Source organism: Micromesistius poutassou, assembly GCF_964030765.1.
Source record: "Micromesistius poutassou genome assembly, chromosome: 19".
In the NCBI taxonomy this organism is placed as follows: Eukaryota; Metazoa; Chordata; class Actinopteri; order Gadiformes; family Gadidae; genus Micromesistius; species Micromesistius poutassou.
In genome coordinates this window covers 9,795,287-9,815,286 of record NC_140289.1, presented here as the reverse complement: position 1 = coordinate 9,815,286, position 20,000 = coordinate 9,795,287, and the positions used below count along the sequence as shown (strand labels likewise).

Here is a 20,000-nt window from a genome sequence, read left to right as displayed (position 1 = left end):
TGTGTGTGTGTGTGTGTGTGTGTGTGTGTGTGTGTGTGTGTGTGTGTGTGTGTGTGTGTGTGTGTGTGTGTGTGTGCGCACATCGTTTGGTGGCAACTGGAGGGTAACTACTTTAATTCAGTCCCACTAAAGAGTCGAGGTGTCTTCAAGCAAGGCACCACTTAAAGGTCCCATGGCATGAAAATTTCACTTTATGAGGTTTTCTAACATTAAGTTGAGTTCCCCTAGCCTCTCTATGGTCCTCCAGTAGCTAAAAATTGCATTAGGTGTAAACCGAGAATTAGGTATCTTGCTCCGCCTTTGAAAAAATGATCGCTGAAACGCTTCGATTTGGCTTCCGGCCGCATATGTCGTCATATGGGGCCATGTTACCTCCCCTTTCTCTGCTTGGCCCGCCCACAGAATTTGGCCCGCCAATGAGACAATGAGCTAGGACTGTGCGAGTGCCACATGTGTGTGTGTGAATACACACACTGTAACGCAAGTGTTCTTTGTTATTTGGATAACTGTTCTGCTGTTGGTGTTATGGCGCATAACACGCAACACAATAATGTAAGCTTGCATAAAGCTCCCATTTGGTGAAAAGACTAGACTGTGTAGGGTTGGTTGAGAAGGAATTGGGAACCGCGACATGGAGGAGAAAAGGATTGTTGCCCAGGATTGTCCGTCGGAGCCCCGCAGTAGCGGGCAGCAGGGCTGGGCGGGCAGCCCCGGGGGTGGGCAGCGTTCAGCGGGCAGCGGGGCTCCGACGGACAATCCTGGGCAACAATCCTTTTCTCCTCCATGTCGCGGTTCCCAATTCCTTCTCAACCAACCCGACGCAGACATACCCGGGCAACAATCGTGGCCAACAATCCCTTTCTCCTCCATTTCGCAGTTCAGTCTGTACTTAATATTGACGTGGAAGTGGAAGAACCAGAGGCGTAGTCGTTTGAGATTCATAATATCATCCAGAGGCACAAACAGCTTTTGACCATGATAATATCTATTATATTATATAGATATCTAAATATAATATGATATTATTTATATATAGAGCTCCAGGACTCCCGCAGGAGCACCCGGAGTGTTCAGTGTTCCACTGTAAACACTAGCGCATGGTACCGTGGCCACAAGCTGCTCAGGGCCACACCCCCACCCTCCACCTTGACCCGCCTCTAAAAACGACACGTTTGTGGAGAGCTCATTGTGGGACTGGCTCGTAGTGGCTGTAACTCTGCACCAAGGCTGAATTTCTTTAACGTCTTTAAGTACTGTATTAGGGGCCCACTAACACCTATATTAAAGCATGCATAAAATAGCATGCCATGGGATCTTTAAATGCGGCCAATTTTCCATTGTGTTACCACATTATGCCCGCTGTGATTCTGTGTCCCGATATTCCATATTAAAGTGACATTTCATGGAACACGTTGGATAATTTAAGTGAGGTAATGTTGCATAGGCGAACCCTTGTTCATGTGCATAATATTCTCTGGTTTGCTTTGCCCCCCCCCCCCTTGCAGGTGACAGGGAAGCTGTCGGACCACGGGGGGAAACTGGAGGAGGCCCAGGAGCTGCTGGACGCTGCCCAGAGCAAGAGCAGGGAGGCTGGGATACTGGCTGCACAGAACCAGGCCAACCTCACAGCCCTGGAGGTACACTTGTTCTTTGTGCACACTGTTTCTGCACGTGCGTGTGAAGACGCATGCACACATACACACACACACACACACACACACACACACACACACAGCAACGTACACACACATGCACATATATCACTTTGTGTTTCAGATTGGTTAGGGAACAATGCTCAAGGCTCTGTTATGCTGTTCTTATAAATGGCACAAAAATGAAGACGAAAAAACGGACCCACCAGGCAGTTTGGCTCATGTCTGCTTATGGTCCCAAATATCTAAATATCAAAAAGTTTATTCGAGTTGTTATTGTAAAAATATGTGTTGCAGTTTTAGTTTGTTTTTTTGGTGCAGAATGCCGTTGATTAAGATGACCTTTTTCACATCCTCAGTGCCAAGCTGAATGAATGAGAAGGTTCAAGGATATCATAACATATTTCTTTACAATTAGCTTTTTCTGTATTTATTTCCCTTTTATTATTATTATTTTTTTTTATAACTTAATGGTTTGGTTTATTATTACTGTCTCTCGCGCTTGGTTCTCTCTCTCAGTTCAGCGGTACACGCCCTCAGCACACTAAAGCCTTGGAGTCAAATTGAATTCTAGCATGCATGCATTCCACGTTCCATATTCCCTGACATGGGTAATCATGTTTTTTTTTTTTTTACAATGAATATAGTCCTTGTATGCAATTTTGAAATAGCCACTTAACAGAATCTTTCTTCTTGAAATTATTATTGGAAAAGTAACGGCTTCAATTAACATCCTGTGAATGGACCTACTCAAACCTACGCAAACATTGACACGCACACACACACACACATACGCACACACACTCTAACAGGCAGGATGCCATTCATGCATAATCACATACATACTACCTGGCACACACACACACACACACACACACACACACACACACACACACACATACACACACATATATACAAACACACACATACAGCCTGGCACACATACAAACACACACACACACACACACACACACACACACACACACACATACACACACATACACAAACCCACACACAGACCACACACACACACACACACACACACACACTAACCCTGCCATGTGTGTGTGTGTGTGTGTGTGTGTGTGTGTGTGTGTGTGTGTGTGTGCTGCAGAGGAAGCAGGCGGCGGTGAGTGGCGTCAGGCAGGAGGCCGAGGGGCTTCTGGGGGACGGCGAGCGGCTGCTGGGCGAGGCCAACCAGCTCTCGGACCGCATCAACGGGGAGATCGAGGTGGGTGGCACAGCGGCCCTCTCACACGCACCATCAGAACAACACCACCACAGCAACAGTGCGCTCCTTGTGGACGTACGGCAACGGAGGCCTTATGCCGGGGGGAGAAGCCCGCAGCGTACAGCTGTAGCCGGGGAGGCCTCGCACGGGGGCTGCCTTGGGGCTCCTTCCAGAACCATCGCCGGGCCAGCTGCTGGTAAACCGGCCACCTGGTTTTTAAAATGCCGATGTAGATGTTTTGAAAGTAGCCCTCACAACTGAATGGAATTATGATGTCTAACTGTACTGAAGCCAGCCGGTAGCTTATGCGACAGCTTATGCGCCTGTGTGTGTGTGTGTGTGTGTGTGTGTGTGTGTGTGTGTGTGTGTGTGTGTGTGTGCGTGTCTGTGCATGCGTGTGTGTGTGTGTGTGTGTGTGTGTATGCGTGATTATGTATGCTTGTGTGTGTGTGTGTGTGTGTGTGTGTGTGTGTGTGTGTGTGTGTGTGCCTGCAGGATCTAGAGGAGATGGAGCGAGAGCTTGGTCCTCTCCATGACCGCCTGGAAACCAAAGTGGCTCACCTGACGGACGGGCTGAGTGACGGGGACCTGGCCGATCACGTGGGCCTCGCCGAGAGACACGCCCAGCAGCTCAACGAATCAGCGGCCATCCTCGACGGGTACTTAAAGGGCCGCTCGTTCCACACTCACTACTTACACGTCAATACATGAGAAACCACTAGAAATACAAAAATACCTCAAACCATTTTTTATCATCATAATTATAACAATAATTTGTCTTTAATGATTTGTTATTATTAGTAGTAATATTATGGGTGTTATTATATTGTCACAACAGTATTATTATTATTATCATTATTGTTGTTATGGTTTAAACGCCATACACATTAATTTTATCTTCTGTTGGTTAATAATTCTTCCTTGTCTTCTTTCCTGCTCCTCTCCCCCTCCTCACCTCCTCCTCCCTCATGTCCTCTCCTTGGTGCTCCCTGTCCTGTACCTGTTGTGTGATCCCTGCCTCCTCACCTCCTCCTCACCTCCTCCTCCCTCATGTCCTCCCCTTGGGTCTCCCTGTCCTGTACCTGCTGTGTGATCCCTGCCTCCTCACCTCCTCCTCACCTCCTCCTCACCTCCTCCTCCCTCATGTCCTCCCCTTGGGTCTCCCTGTCCTGTACCTGCTGTGTGATCCCTGCCTGGTAGTATTTTGGCGGAGGCTAAGAACCTCTCCTTCAACGCCACGGCTGCGTTCAAGGCCTACAGCAACATAAAGGCCAGCGTGGACGAGGCCGAGAGAGAGGCCAAGGCAGCCAAACAGCGCGCCGCCGAGGCCCTGATGCTGGTGAGAGGACACACACACACACACACACACGCACGCACGCACGCACACATGCACACATGCACACACACACAGATGCATGCACGCACGCACGCACGCACGCATGCACAGACGCACACACGCACACATATATACGCACGTACACAGACGGACACACACACACACACACACACACACACACACACACACACAGGCAGGAAAACACCATCCAAAGGCACACACAAACACACACACATACACACAGGCTCCCTGGTCTGTACACACAAAGTACACACACGCATAAAGAAAGGGCACACACACACCACAAATGCACACTCGCACATAGAAATAATTAATTTGCATGAACAATGGACATACCTCGGCACAAAGTACACACACATAAAGTGCACACACACACAGGCACTGTAGTTACATATACACAGATATGTCATCATCATCACCATCATCATTGAAAGCAAAGCACATCCATTTTATCTTTTCAATCAGCCAAGCAGGGTCATACAAGTGCAGCCTGTGTGTGTGTGTGTGTGTGTGTGTGTGTGTGTGTGTGTGTGTGTGTGTGTGTATGTGTGTGTGTGTGTGTGTGTGTGTGTGTGTGTGTGTGTGTGTGTGTGTGTGTGTGTGTGTGACAGCAGGAGAGAGGAATGATAAATCTCACATGCATGAACAGGTAGTCACTGCCACCGCTGGTGCAACGCAAGCGCCCGGGCCGCACCATTAGTCGCGGTGGGGAGATGAAAGCAGTGTCGCCCCTCTCTCTCTTTCTCTCTCTCTCGCGCACTCTCTCAAACACACAGACACTTCTTCACTCATTTGTCTTTACTGATGTCACCCTATCGGGAAACAGTTGATCACTCTCCCCTCTCTATCTCTCATTCTTCATTCATCATTGCTCTCTGTTCTTTCTGCAAGAGCTGTTTTCTTTCAACCCCTTTTCCTTTCTTCCTCTGTTCCAATCATTCCTTCTCTCCTTTTTCCTCCTACTCTTCTTTCTTTTTCTTTGTGTCTTAGTGTGTGCGTGTGTTAGTGTGTGTGTTAGTGTGTGTGTGTGTGTGTGTGTGTGTGTGTGTGTGTGTGTGTGTGTGTGTGTGTGTGTGTGTGTGCTCTCCCCAGGGCTTGTAAGTTGTTCATTATGTTCATTATGTCCTGCTGGGAACAGGCTACCTATGAATGTCAGGCCGCACTCTACTGCAGCCTTTCTCTTTCAGCCTCACTTTGTCAGTTTGGCTTAGCTCAGGAGATGACTTTCAATCGGTAGGTTGCTAGTTCAATCCCCCGGTTCCTCCTAGCTGATTGTCAAGGTGTCCCTGAGCAAGACACCTGACCCTAACTGCTCCCGACGAGCTGTAAGCAGGATATTTTCACTGTATGTCTGCGCATGCATCTGTATCTTATTACGCAATTTTGTGTTTCTAGTATTATTAATACACAACATGTGTGTGTGTGTGTGTGTGTGTGTGTATGTATTTATGTGCGTGCATGCTGATGTGCCTGTGTGTGTGTGTGTGTGTGTGTGTGTGTGTGTGTGTGTGTGTGTGTGTGTGTGTGTGTGTGTGTGTGTGTGTGTGTGTGTGTGTGCGTGTGTGTGTGTGCGTGCCTGTGTGTGTGTGTGTGTGTGTGTGTGTGTGTGTGTGTGTGTGTGTGTGTGTGTGTGCGTGTGTATGTGTGTGTGTGCGTGTGTACCTGTGTGTGTATTTGTGTGTGTGTGTGTGTGTGTGTGTGTGTGTGTGTGTGTGTGTGTAGGCCTCTGGTCCTGACATCCCAGTGAAGGACGAAGCCAAAGACTCACTGCAGAAGAGCTACAGACTGTTGAACCAAGCCAAGCAACTAGAGGACAACGTCAAAGGTCTGTCTGTCTAGCTGTCTGTCTCCCTGTCTATGTGTCCGTCTATCTGACTGCCCGTCTGTCTTATCCGTCTGTCAGTGTGTCAGAATGTCTTTCTTCTCACCCATCTGTCTGCCTGTCTGCCCATGGCTGTGTCCATACAAACCATGAAGCTATAATAAGGTAGAATGTAATGAAATGCTGTTTGTGCATCCCTCCATCCCTTTATCTTTAAAGGGATAGATATCTTTATCTTTATCTCTCTCTCTCTCTCTCTCTCTCTCTCTCTCTATCTCTCTCTCTCTCTCTCTCTATCTCTCTCTCTCTCTCTATCTCTCTCTCTCTCTCTCTCTCTCTCTCTCTCTCTCTCTCTCTCTCTCTCTCTCTCTCTGGCTCAACGGCTGTCGATCTATCGTTGTAGGTCATTATGCACCTCGTTCGAAGAGGAAGAGGCTTGAACGTTTGCTTTCATTAGTCACCTGTGGCTTTTCTGTGTGTTTGTGTCTGTGTGTGTGTGTGTGTGTGTCTGTCTGTCTTTGTATGTGCGCAGATAATGCAGCAAGTGTGGCCAATCTGAAGGGCAGGGTGAAAACTGCCAGAGACAAAAACAAAGACCTGCTGAAGGCTGTCAACGAAACCATGGCAACCCTTAACGCCATACCCAGCGGTGAGCATCACACAATGTGTGTCCCTGAGAGAGAGAGAGAGAGAGAGAGAGAGAGAAAACGAGAGAACAAAAGAGATCTAAACTCTCAGTACAAACTGATCGATATCATAAAAGACAGTCAGGTGCTTGTCAGTACTCAGAACACACACACAGAAGTACACACATACATGTACACGTGCACACACAGCATTTTCCTATACGTATAGTGTAGTGACAGTCATAAAGAGAAAGACATTTTCTTATATCCTAGTGTGTGTGTGTGTGTGTGTGTGTGTGTGTGTGGGGGGGTGTGTGTGTGTGTGTGTGTGTGTGTGTGTGTGTGTGTGCGCTCCTGCCTCCATACATCCTCCAGACACAGCAGCTAAGCTAGCAGCCTCCAAGGTCGTGGCAGCAGACGCAAACGCCACTGCCATCGATGTTCTAGAGCGCCTGGGGGATTTGAACCTGCGACTCCGCGGCCTCCAGAAGAACTACAGTGAACTGGAGGACACCGTCAGAGCAGCCAATCACATGATCCAGGACCCGGAGAAGAACAGTAAGGCTACTTTGCAATGCTTTGTGGGAGAAAAAGTTATTTTCCTGTTCGCTGTTATAGAAAGAATTTTGGAAGTCAACCCAAGGCATTCCTCGACTCTGATTTAAAGGTGCTCCCAATGTTAACGAGGATAGTTTGGACCCAAGGGCCTGTAACAGATTGTCTAGCATGATGCTAGAGATTAGATGCTGTTATTTAATTGCTCAGTATTGAATTTGTAGGCTTCTTACTGCAGCAATCTACCTGGGCTAGAATGAAGTCATGAATGTGTTCTCAGGAAGTTCAGGGCATATTGATATTTGTCTTAGTGTGGGTCTACCATGGGTCCAAATTTGTGAACTGTTCATTTCAATTATAAGTTTGGAGAAAAATGGTGCGAACATTGTAAATTAGATTTTAAAAAACCGGCTCATCTATGCAAATGTATTTATTTAAATTTTGGAGCAAGATGATATGTGGGAATGCTTTCAAATGAATTAAGTAAAAAGTTACCATTATCCTTCACGTGTATTTATGTTGCTTGTTCATTTGACAGTAGAGTAGTTGAATCTTCCCTCCATCATCCTGTCTTTTGCTGCTGAAAGAAAACGCGCGATCAAGTGATCAACTAACTATAGCAGAAATTGATTGAAAATAATTTGATTTGATCTCACACCTGACTTTTTGCTTTTGTCTCTCTTTTTTATTTCTATTATCTCCCCAGCAATCAGTATGTATTTTTTAATTATACAAGTCTCTAATTGTTTTCTCGTGTTCTTGCAAGCGGTGCACCAATACATCCAAATTATACCAAAATGAGAGCTACACAAGTCACAGTGTTGAAAACCACTCAGTGGTTTTCAACACTGAAAAATGGAACGGCATTGTCAATTCACGCTTTGGCAATGTTAATTACAAACATAAAATGTTTAATTGATTATATCTAAACGATGTCCTATTAAAACATTTTTTATGGTGCTGTAACTTGTTTTGAGGGTATTTTCATCTAAAAACACAAATTGGTGCACCGTTAATTTCATTAGTGCTATCATCGCCGTCTGTGCTCCAGTGCCTACTCGCTTATATTTACACACCTCAATCCTTCGCCAGCGCATGGTAGCTCTACAAAGTCTTTCTTTCGTCCTTTCTTTACTTTCTTTCTTTCTTTCTGTCATTTCTTTGTCATTGCTGTACAAGAGTCGAATTCTCCTCTTGTAATAGTGTGCTACGCTAATAGTACATCTGACATTAGCTGCTCTTAGCTAGATTTTTTCTCTATTGCTACTCCTTGAGCCTTTTTCCCCACCATTACCCATTACCTCTTTGCTCTTGGTCAATCTCCTCCCTGCTCTTTTGTCTCTCGTGCTCTGACGATTTGGCTTTGTTTCCTACGCTGCTTCTCTTTAACTAGCAGTAGCCAGTAACAGAGACGCCCTGTTGATTGTTCTCCCTCTCTCGCCTCAGTCCATGCTGCAGGGGCCAAAGTCAAGGATCTGGAAGATGAGGCGGACAGGCTGTTGGAGAAGCTGCAGCCCATCAAGAGGCTGCAAGACAATCTGAGGCGGAACATCTCTCAAATCAAGGAGCTGATCAACCAGGCTAGGAAGCAGGCCAATTCGGTAAATCAATGGAAACACAATCATCCATACTGCCGACATGGAACCCTGAACTCCTTGCGGAAAGTGTAATCAAACGTGTGTAGTTAATCAAGTTGAAGGGAAGTGAAGGGTTAACATAAACTAACCGTACCGTTTATGTTATAGATAACAAAGATAGATTAGAGTAGAGTAGAGTAGATCGATGAGACTATATTAAATTGATTAGACTTGATGAGGGTAGATGAAGGTAGATAAGAGTAGATAGATGAGACTAGATGAGGGTAGATAACAATATTGGATTGGATGAGGTTGGATTACATTTGATTGGATTACAATTACTATTTGCCAGGGATCCATGTGCTTTGGACCTGTCCGTCTTTAATCCTTTCCATTCTGTGGTGCAGTACCCCAACTGAACCTCCAAACGTATAAAGCTACTTTTATGTATGTTATGTTTATGTAAGGAAATTTATGTGCATATAACCATCATGTTAAGGACTGCCTTTAGAATCAGGAATAACCTACACCAACACCAGGTAAACGCATGTACTTATATACTGTTTATGTGCATAACATCAATAAAAATTCATACTTTTAGAAATGTAATCCACTTTGTATTTATATGTGCAAAACAGCAGTACAGATTGCCTTACACCAAAAGCCCATTAATTTAGTTTAACTTCACTTAACTTAAAATAACCGTAGGGATCAGAGAGGTACAATTCCACAATTAACTTTACAGTCTATATCAGGAGAAAGTGACCAGACTATAAAGGTATGTTTCAACACGCAATTTAAAGACTGTTCCAGAACAAGTGTCTGTGTTTCTCATCCTCAGATCAAAGTTTCGGTGTCGTCGGGCGGCGACTGTCTCCGTAGTTACCGGCCCGACATTCGGAAGGGGAGGTACAACACCATCGTCCTCCACGTCAAGACCACCACGCCAGACAACCTCCTGTTCTACTTGGGCTCCGCCAAATACGTACGTGTGACCTCACATCCTGCCATTTCCTCTTAGCTTTCTATTATTGGCATAGACAAATATAAGGGGTGTAAGGTATTGCAGGAGAGTTTGTTTAACGGTCTATGGTCAAGGCATTCAGTTCGGTTTATTGCTATAGATTTTTTATTTGACGTTTAAATGGAAATATTGAAATGAAAAATAATCCTGGAATAAACCGATATATATAGAGTGCAATAATGTGAACTAATGAATATAAATCGTATGCGTATACGCCATATGCACGCCCACGCCTTCAGCGGTGTCATGTATTGAGTTAAGTTGGGTGTAAAGTGTTGGCTGAAGGCGGCAGGGAGAGTTGGTTAGCTGTTGGCTAACAACACTCTATACTATAATACTATAATATATACTATATATATACTATATAGTATTTTTATATATTTTTTTTTATATATACTATATATTTTTTGATTGTTCTTGTTTGCTTGTTTGATTGTAATACTATACATGTAAATGATGGAGCCCATTGCACTCCTAACCATCGCTGGATCCCCCACTCTGCGTTCCTTCTCCAGGTTTCTTCCTTTAACTAAAGGAGTTTTTTCTCACACTTTGGCTAGGGTTAGGGGGGCTTCATACACATGGGGCCCTTTAAGACCTCTGAGACTGTAACTGAGATCAACGGCTGTACAAATGAAACGCACTCGACTTGACCAGACTTGTTGTTCAGGTTTAATCTCCGTCTTCGCTCCCCTCGCTGGTCAGAGTGTGGATGGTGTCACTGTAAATGGCTTCACGTGTTTGACACGCTCTTGCTCATAAAAGTAATGTGTAGCTCTACCACTCGCTCTGTCCTTTCTCGCCATTCTCAACTTTGATGATGTTCTCTCTACTAATCACTCAGTGTTCACAGTCACTGACCGCATAATCGATAGTCATCAACAATCAAAAGCATTGTTACTGGCTGTGTGGAAAATAAAGTATGATAAAGTCTTGATGTTTATGATAATTATACGTCTGGGACTCCTCTGCCATACTGCATTGCAATCAGTCCCAAACCGTGCACGTGTGCGCAGCGACCCTGCACATGTGTATGGAAGGCTAAAAGGGTCAAAACTACGCCTCATTTGAGACGTGCATTGATTTAATCACATCGTTTTTGCTGTCATAATGCTGAACACTATACACCTGCACTATGTAGAGCAGTGGCGATTTCTCTAAGACTGCAAGGGAAGCTCGGCTTCCCCTAAAATTAAAAAAATTAAATGGTCAAATATATACTGTTGTGTTAACATTTCATTGACTAAAAATTAGTTAAAACACGTCCATCTCGAACCATCTTCAGAACCAGTTGCTTATCGCAGGTTGACTGACTCGATTTCCTTCTCATACATTCCCGTAGCATCACAGTGCATTTGCCTGTTGAAGCTCAGCGTCCATCAACTTCAATATTTGCTAGACAATTTTCATCGTACATTTCATACACTTACACACAATTCCTTGTTTCAGTTAAACAGAATTACCACATTTCCATGTTTGAGTTTAATATAGTTTTGGTAGTCACTTTGGTATCACTTTGATTCAGGGAGCCTAAGGTCTGAACTTCAAGTCCTGTATTCAGATCAGGACTTGCAGGGTGACAGGGGAAAGCTGTGTGATTTCTTGGTGTTCCTTAAAGACATGGAGTTGGACAGTGCAATGCATCAGCTTTACAAACTGTTCTTATTAGTGGCAACAATTGGAGCTACATCTGCAGGTCTTGTTTGTGTGAAAGTAGCTTCTCCTGTTTAAAGCAGCTCAAGTCCTACACCCGTAACACAATGGGCCAAGGCCGTTTAAGCAGCCTAGCTCTGCTGGCCATTGAGAGGACACTGGTCAAGTCACTGGAGAATACAGCTAGTTGGTATGACAGGTGTCACAGAGCATTTCCTTGAAAAGGAACAGAGAGCAGAATTGACATATAAATAAATTGACAATTTATATGATGTAGGCTGAAAATTAGCTTCCTCTCTTAGAAAGACCAGCAGCCGCCACTGATGTAGAGCCTGTATAGGGTGTTTAATCCATGATCAATTCAGTAACACACTGTAGGCTAAACATTATTTTCACTTATATAACCACATTATGTCTCCATTTAGTTCTCAGAAAGTAAGGTATGGATCCATATTTCCACCTTTTACGACTGTGTTCAATATGAATTGAATGTGTGTTATTGTAGGTCTACATCTATTCTTCTTGGTTCAGTGTGGCTGTTTAACCAATAGGCAATATTCCTTTACTTCATACAATGGACACTGAATATTGTTAGAGAATTGTCATGTTCACATGAAGTTTGAACCTTTTGGCCTTCCATACATGTCATCATCCTGTACGGTACGTTTTTCCGGACGGTAACAGTTCCATTCCTAGCCTGTACAGCCCTGTGTAGACAGACTCTGGGAGAGTCAGTGCCTCCATTTTAGCTTTTAGTTTATGGCCACAAAGTCATATTGCTGGGAAAATATGCTGGCACAAGTTAAACTTTTTGCAGTGCATATTTACATTTTATCATTCGTTAAATATTGCCCATTAATCACATTTCATGATGTTGAAGATGGTGTAGAACTGTAGCATTTATCTTACTTATCATCATAAAATGCAGAGCTCCACACAGTACACACTCACATGCACCAGCACCGTTTCTCACACAAGCACGCACAAATGCAGGGACGCACACACATAAACAAGCACACATACTTATTACTAGGCATCATGCAAAACATATCACAGATTAATTTACTAGTGACAAGCCCTGCAGGTGTGTGTGTGTGTGTGTGTGTGTGTGTGTGTGTGTGTGTGTGTGTGTGTGTGTGTGTGTGTGTGTGTGTGTGTGTGGTGTTTATGTCCCAGCTAGTGAGAGCAATTAACAGCGACTTTATGCTGCTTTCTGCCTTGTTCTGATTTCCCATGAGAAATTAATGTCTTGCTCCATCTGAGAGGGTGTGTTTGTGTGTGACTCTGTGTGTGTGACTGTGTGTGTGTGTGTGTGTGTGTGTGTGTGTGTGTGTGTGTGTGTGTGTGTGTGTGTGTGTGTGTGTGTGTGTGTGTGTGTGTGTGTGTGACTGTGTGTGTGTGTGTGTGTGTGTGTGTGTGTGTGTGTGTGTGTGTGTGTGATCGTGTGCGTGCGTGTGTGTGTGTGTGTGTGTGTGTGTGTGTGGTTCACTAATTTGTGATTTTTAAAAATGTGTTCCTAGTGCATAATCTATAATATTGCCCTTTGATTTGTGATCTGTGATAATTAATATTTTCCAAGTTGTGGAGAGACTAGAATGGGTGCAGCTTTTGTCTTGTATCTTAATATGAAACTCTCGGAAATGTTGTTCAATAGTGCATTGAACTGTATAAATTATAATTATATATATTTGTGTGTGTGCGTGTGTGCGTTTGTTGGTGTGTGTGTGTGTGTGTGTGTGTGTGTGTGTGCGTGTGTGTGTACGTGTGTCTGAGTGTGTGCGTGTGCTTGACTGTATGTATAAATGTTGGGCTCATACATATGTAATAAGGCCATTCATCAAAATGCAGGATAAATATTGTGAGAATTCACTTAAAAGAGAGAATTAGGGTGGAAAAGATTAGTTCTTGAAATTAGAAACCCGGATAACATAACAACTCTTACTGCTCTTTATGTCCCTCAGTGGAGAGCTGGTATTAATTGGAATCACACTGGTTACAATTAAAAAGCCTGAGTCACTGAACTCGGCAATATATCATTACTTTCCTCTCCCCTGATGCTGCAGATTTGTAACTGCAGATTTCAGGTCCCCATTAGGTTTAAATCAAATGACAACTAAATCTTATACACTAGGATTCAAACCGGATGTGAATCTAATGGGACAGCAAAACGACGAGAATACTACTTATTCTACTATTACAAAACAACTGTATAAGTATAATGATTTATATCTTCATATGGACATATTTGTTATTTACATACACTTTTGTACAGATACACATTGGTTTTAGAGCATTTTTTACATTTGTGTGTGTTTACATTTTTGTATAGCTTTAGGTCATATGTTTTCTATGCATTTCCTTTTGACTTATTACTGTTTCCATCTGTCTCCTCGGTCCTGATCCAGGTGGACTTCCTAGCCCTGGAGATGCGCAAGGGCAAGGTGAGCTTCCTGTGGGACGTGGGCTCGGGTGTGGGGAGGGTGGAGTACCCCCACCTCTCCATCAACGACGGCAAATGGCACCGGATCGAAGCCTCTCGGTAAGAGGACCGCACACACACACACACACACACACACACACACACACACACACACACACACACACGTACAGACACACACATACTCACACACCGCAATCACACACACACACACACACACGCACGCACGCACATACGCATGCACACACGCAAACATCCATGCATCCTCGCACGCACACACACACACACACACACACACACACACACACAGACACACACACAGTTTTTCTATTGAAAATCACATAAAAAGAAGTATGGAATGGCTTTCAAATTGGTTTTTTTTATGTGGGACAGTTGGAGTAACATACAATATGCCATTGTGCTACATTCACATGAAGATGCAAAGACACAAGCTTTCACAAGCTGACACAGGTCAGCTTGACGTAGGTGCAAATCTAGCACAGTGTGGGGGCGGCATTAGCTCAGGAGGTAGAGCGGGTTAGCTGGTAACCGTAAGGTTGCTGGTTCGATCCCCGGCTCCTCCTAGCTGAGTGTTGTGGTGTCCCTGAGCAAGATGCCTCACCCTAATTGCTCCTGAGGAGCTGGCTGTCGCCCTGCGTGGTTGACTCCGCTGTCGGAGTGTGAATGTGTGCATGAATGGGTGAATGTCAGTCAACACTGTAAAGTGCTTTGGATAAAAGCGCTATACCATTTACCATACACCAGCACCTATAACTCAAATCAACGCCCACCTGATAATTGGACTGCTACAGTATGGCAAAACCTACTGAACATTACAACAATTATGGTCCTGGGAAAGCATTATGCTCATGTTGAATATGCTGCGGGAACTCTTGAAACCTGTCCCCGTTTTCTATCATTGCATATAATTGAGACCCCTTAATTGTTGAGTTCTGCATTGGAGCGTAGTTGTCGCACACACACACACACAAACACACACACACACACACACCTGTCGGCATGAGAGAGACGGCTGCGTTCCAATAGATCCAGCAGCTCGCTCAGCCACTGGTAGCTGGCTTCACCTGGGAAATCAGCCTGACCTAATACATCCCACACCATTTAATGACATCTTAACCAAATGATTATTTTCTGTGTTGTTTCCACGGGACAATGCATGAACAGTCCACGTATTATTATTCACTGACCGGACAGTCGCCTCCACTCCAGGAGAGTTTCCACCTCAGCAGTAACAAACCTGTTTTAATCAGTGTTGGTGTCATTAGTATTATTACATTTGTGTTTGGGGCAGGGGCGGGGGGGGTCCCTGGCAGGTTGCTGTGAGGGGACTTCCCAGCTTCTATTGCAGGGTAGAAACTGCAGATAGCCTCTGTTATTTCTGCTGTGAACACAGAACATGCCTGGAACATTGTGATTGTCCTGTAAGACCTGGCATTGCGGATACTCCTACATAACAACATGTGACCAACATAGGGCCATAGAGGTTAGGCCACTGGGTCGTTGCTGGTTTGATTTCTTGGCTCGTCACCCTACCCATTTCTGAGAGGCTGGTCGATGCCTTGCCTGGTTTATTCATGCAGTACACTTTTATCAAACATCTCTCTCGTTCTCTAATTCTTTCTCCTTCGTTCTCTAATTCTTCCTCCTTCAAGGTTCAAAGGGCTTAATGGCCCATACAGAAAAAAGATTTTAAATTATACAAACAAGAATACAGAAACAATTAAATAATGGCATGTAATAAAAATGTAAACTTGTACATACAGTGAAAATATTATATAATAATATTAAATGATGATTGTAATGTGGAAATAGGGCATTGGAATTGTCCTTAAACTTGGTGGTAGAATGATTTATATTTCTCTCTCTCTGGCGTTCTCTCTCTCTCTCTCTCTCTCTCTCTCTCTCTCTCTCTATCTGGCGTTCTCTCTCTCTCTCTCTCTCTCTCTCTCTCTATCTCTCTCTCTCTCTATCTGGCGTTCTCTCTCTCTCTCGCTCTCTCTCTCTCTCTCTCTCTCTCTCTCTCTCTCTCTCTCTCTCTCTCTCTCTCTCTCTCAGGAACGGTCTGAACGGCACCATCTCTGTGTATCCGTTGGAGGGGGCCCTGGCCGGCCTGCTGCCCACGCCCGCCAGTGCCAACTCTCCCACGGCCTTCACCATCCTGGACGTGGACCACAACGCCTACCTGTTTGTCGGGGGCATCCTGGGAACCGTCAAGGTAGTCTGTCTGTCTCTTTGTCTGTCTCTCTCTCTCATACTTTTACTTTTGTTGACTTTCGCCCTTCTCTCTCAATTCAATTCAATGAAATTCAAAAAAGCTTTATTGGAATGAGAAACAAACGTTAGCATTGCCAAAGCAGGTGTACAATTAGGAGGTCAAAGTTTAAAACGATAAATACAAAATATATACCGTATATATATATACCGTCAAATATTAGAATATTAAATACTCAACATACAGTATAACAAGTAAAGTCTCTCTCTCTCTCTCTCTCTCTCTCTCTCTCAAACTCTCTTCATCTCTCTCTCTTTGTTTTTCGGTCTCTCTCTCGCTCTCTCTCTCTCTCTCTCTCTCATACTCTCTCTTCATCTCTCTCTCTTTGTTTTTCGGTCTCTCTCTCTATCTCTCTCTCTCTGTGTCTCTGTCCCGTGCCCTCTCTCTAGAAAGCGGATGCGGTGAGGACCACCACCTTTACAGGCTGCATGGGGGAGACCTTCCTGGACAGCAAGCCCATCGGCCTGTGGAACTACAGGGACCGCCAGGGAGACTGCAAGGGCTGCACCGTCAGGTAACCACCACCCCCCCTCGACCAATCCCATCGGGTCTCTTCTGCGACGTTCAGACATCCCTAGGAGACTAGGAGACTGTATCAGTAGCATAGCATTTTCAGTCAAGGCTACGGTAGAACCACAAGGTTTAAAACATTATGCTGATAATGCTCTATGAGCGCATGTCATTTCCAAGCCAGGGGGATTCCCTGAACCAATCACGGAAGAGATTATCTGATTGGTCAGAAATGTGCTGATGGATTTATTTATTTTTTTGCTACTTTTTTGCGTGCTTTTCAATAATTCCTGAATAAAAGTTTTTTATTTAGAGTTAAAGTAACAATCTTGAAGATTTCCGTTTAGTTTTCTGGCAACACCTATGGCGATAAGCAGTAATTGCAGGTGTGTTTTTGGACCTCACCTTTCAAAGATGCCTGAGGGATTTCAGTAAGTTGGCAGTTGGTTTACTGGCAAAGCTAGCAGAGACGGCCCTCGCACACTAGTTGAAGAGTGTTTCAACTTGTGTTTGCTCCGCCTACCCTCTCAGGCTGTATCGACACTGCTGGGTGAAGGAATACAAGTCACTAAGTGCACCACTTGTGAATCTCCCTTGTATATTTCTCCACCGACACCCAGTTCTTTACATTCATAGTACTGCAAATGCAAAGGCCTTCATCAGTGAGCCATAGGCTCCATCATTGTTGTGTCATCACCATATCCGGTGATAGATAGACACGTCAAAGGACATTGCATTCATTAAGACCCCTTACCCTCCCACTCTCTCCAGCCCTCCCTTCCTCCCTACCCCCTCCTCAGCAGAATACATTAGGTCTTTCTGAATACCAGGAGTAAGGTATGTCATTTCCCAATGAATAGAACAATGTCTTCACACCTTCAACTGCATCATTCAACAGCATCATTGCTGACTTTACCCTAGGAACCTTGTACCCAGACCGCATCCAAACTCCTCAAATGTAGACAATAAGGATTCTTTGTTAATGTTGCTGAAGTGAACAAGAACATTTTCTGTGAAGGTCAAAAGATTATGCATAGAGGACTTTTGCATAGAGGGATTGTAATAAGTGCAGCAAACAGTTTTATTCCTTAAATAATGAGATTAGATAGAATGAAGACCCAGCCTTGACGGGATATTGTAAGATGGGAAGATGAGCATTTGTTGAAAGCGCGACTGTGTGGCATACACACAGGCATATAAAGCACTTTGCTTTGGTTGATCTTTCCAGGCTGGGGTCACAAACTGCATTCATACCCTCTGCTGAAAGCATGGGTAACGTCAGGAAAGAAGTTGCACTCAAAGAATGCTAGCGCATACTCTGAAAAGAATGCAAATTTCTTCCCATATGCGGTTGTACAAATGTCAGCTTTGCTGCTAGAAGTTCCATGGTCGCCCTCTCTACAGTAGTAGCTGAGTTCCTTCTAATCACAGTAATCCTTCCTTTAGAGTCAGAGCTACCACTAGCTGATGTAGCTACTATATAAAGCCTATCTTGGAAGAACAGAATTTCCTTTACACATATGTGAGATTCCTGAATGAATGCCACGTCCATCTTTTTGCAACGTAAAATCTTTTTGCTCCTTTGACTTTGGAGTTCAACCCGCAGACATTAGACCTCAAAATAGACAGTTGAACCATAATCAGACACGGCGCATGTTATCATTGAGTGTTAATGTAAGGGGTTCATCTCTAACGTGAGAAGCAAAACCGAGATCATCCCATCGCCCTTGACTCCTGGAACGTCTTCGTCAGGGAAGCCGGGTGGATGGAGATAGCCTCTCCCTTGCTCCCAGTTCCTTCACTACCTCGCCATAAGCCCTTCTCCTCTCATTGGTGCGTGCACTGTAGCCTGCGTAAAACCCAACGGTCCTCCCGCCATCTTGTATAGTTCGTTCTTCCTTGCCTCGTGATCACCTTGCGGGATTGCGTTGCGATCTCGGTACCTGAGTTCTTTGAACATCACAGTGGTCTGACCATTGCCATTGCCCTAAGGACTGTATATTCTGCGGCCACGTTCCATCTGGATCTTCCAGGTGTGGGAGTGGTTGAATTGCCATGGGTGGATTGCATTTCCCCTTTCTCTGGTGGCAGCGATCCCAGTGGTTCTCATGTTGTTCCTTGGGTTTTGGATCCACTAGCAACGCTAGCTTGAACCGTATCTCTCCCAATCCGAGGTGTCGACGGTAACACCCCTGTACACGGCCTTCTTTCTCAACAAGTGCAACGACGGTTTCCATGTCCTTCTGCAGGCCGTTTATTGTTCACGGAGGTTGCTAGCTTCTCTCCGAAGCTGTTATCATTGAAGCTACTCTCAGACTCTTCAGGGTTTGCAGGTGGATCTTTGGCCGGCGAAAAATCTATTATGACTATATAATAAAATGACCTGCAAAATGAGCTATAAATAAAATGTATTAGAAAAAATATATTTACGGATTAAGTTTTATTGTGCAGTTTTCTACAAATGTATAAGATCTCTCTCTCGCACCCACTCACTCACTCATTCACACACTCTCTCTCTCTCTCTCTCTCGCTCGCTCTCTCGCTCTGTCAGCCCCCAGGCGTCGGAGGGTGAGGGCACGGTACAGCTGGACGGGGAGGGCTATTCCGGGGTGGGACGGCCCGTCAGGTGGAACCCCAACGTCTCCACGGTGACCTTCAAGTTCCGCACCTTCTCTTCGGATGCCTTGCTCATGTACCTGGCCACCAACGACATGGTGAGGCCACATACATGCTCACACGCACACACACACACACACACACACCGCCAAACACACACACACACACTCACACACAGATATTCACACCCCAATTCAATGACTACATACTTTTTAATACAATAAAATGTAGATGAATTAAACGTAATAGAAAATGACACAGCTTTGTTTTGCATTCTCTCACTCTCTCCCTCCCTCTCCCTCTCCCTCTCCCTCTCTCTCTCTCTCTCTCTCTCTCTCTCTCTCTCTCTCTCTCTCTCTCATTCGTTTACGTTCTCTAGAAGGACTTCATGACCCTGGAGTTGTCAGAGGGCAAGGTCAAGGTGTCCTTTGACCTGGGCTCCGGGATGGCCACTGCCACGTCTGCCAGTCGCCATAACGACGGCCGCTGGAAGTCCCTCACCATGACTCGTAACAAGAAGCAAGGTACGCACCGCGTACTGCCGAGAACTCACGACACTGCGCTAACTAGAGCCCGCCCCATACTGGATTTTAGGGGCTCAAAATATAGATATATTAGTCTATATATATATAAATATATATATAGGG

At 44.8% G+C, this 20,000-nt stretch overlaps 1 protein-coding gene across 1 annotated transcript in view; it reads left to right on the top strand.

The window, feature by feature from the left end:
* Positions 1-20,000, top strand: part of lama2 (laminin, alpha 2) — a 160,936-nt gene that overhangs the window by 121,695 nt on the left and 19,241 nt on the right. Inside the window, exons 42-55 of the mRNA XM_084484286.1 lie at positions 1,506-1,637; positions 2,767-2,883; positions 3,379-3,542; positions 4,084-4,222; positions 5,963-6,065; positions 6,595-6,711; positions 7,064-7,246; positions 8,690-8,844; positions 9,662-9,805; positions 13,903-14,036; positions 16,011-16,170; positions 16,617-16,741; positions 19,289-19,451; positions 19,733-19,877. Coding sequence (XP_084340412.1) covers positions 1,506-1,637; positions 2,767-2,883; positions 3,379-3,542; positions 4,084-4,222; positions 5,963-6,065; positions 6,595-6,711; positions 7,064-7,246; positions 8,690-8,844; positions 9,662-9,805; positions 13,903-14,036; positions 16,011-16,170; positions 16,617-16,741; positions 19,289-19,451; positions 19,733-19,877 — 1,981 coding nt within the window. The remainder of the gene's footprint in view (positions 1-1,505; positions 1,638-2,766; positions 2,884-3,378; positions 3,543-4,083; positions 4,223-5,962; positions 6,066-6,594; positions 6,712-7,063; positions 7,247-8,689; positions 8,845-9,661; positions 9,806-13,902; positions 14,037-16,010; positions 16,171-16,616; positions 16,742-19,288; positions 19,452-19,732; positions 19,878-20,000) is intronic.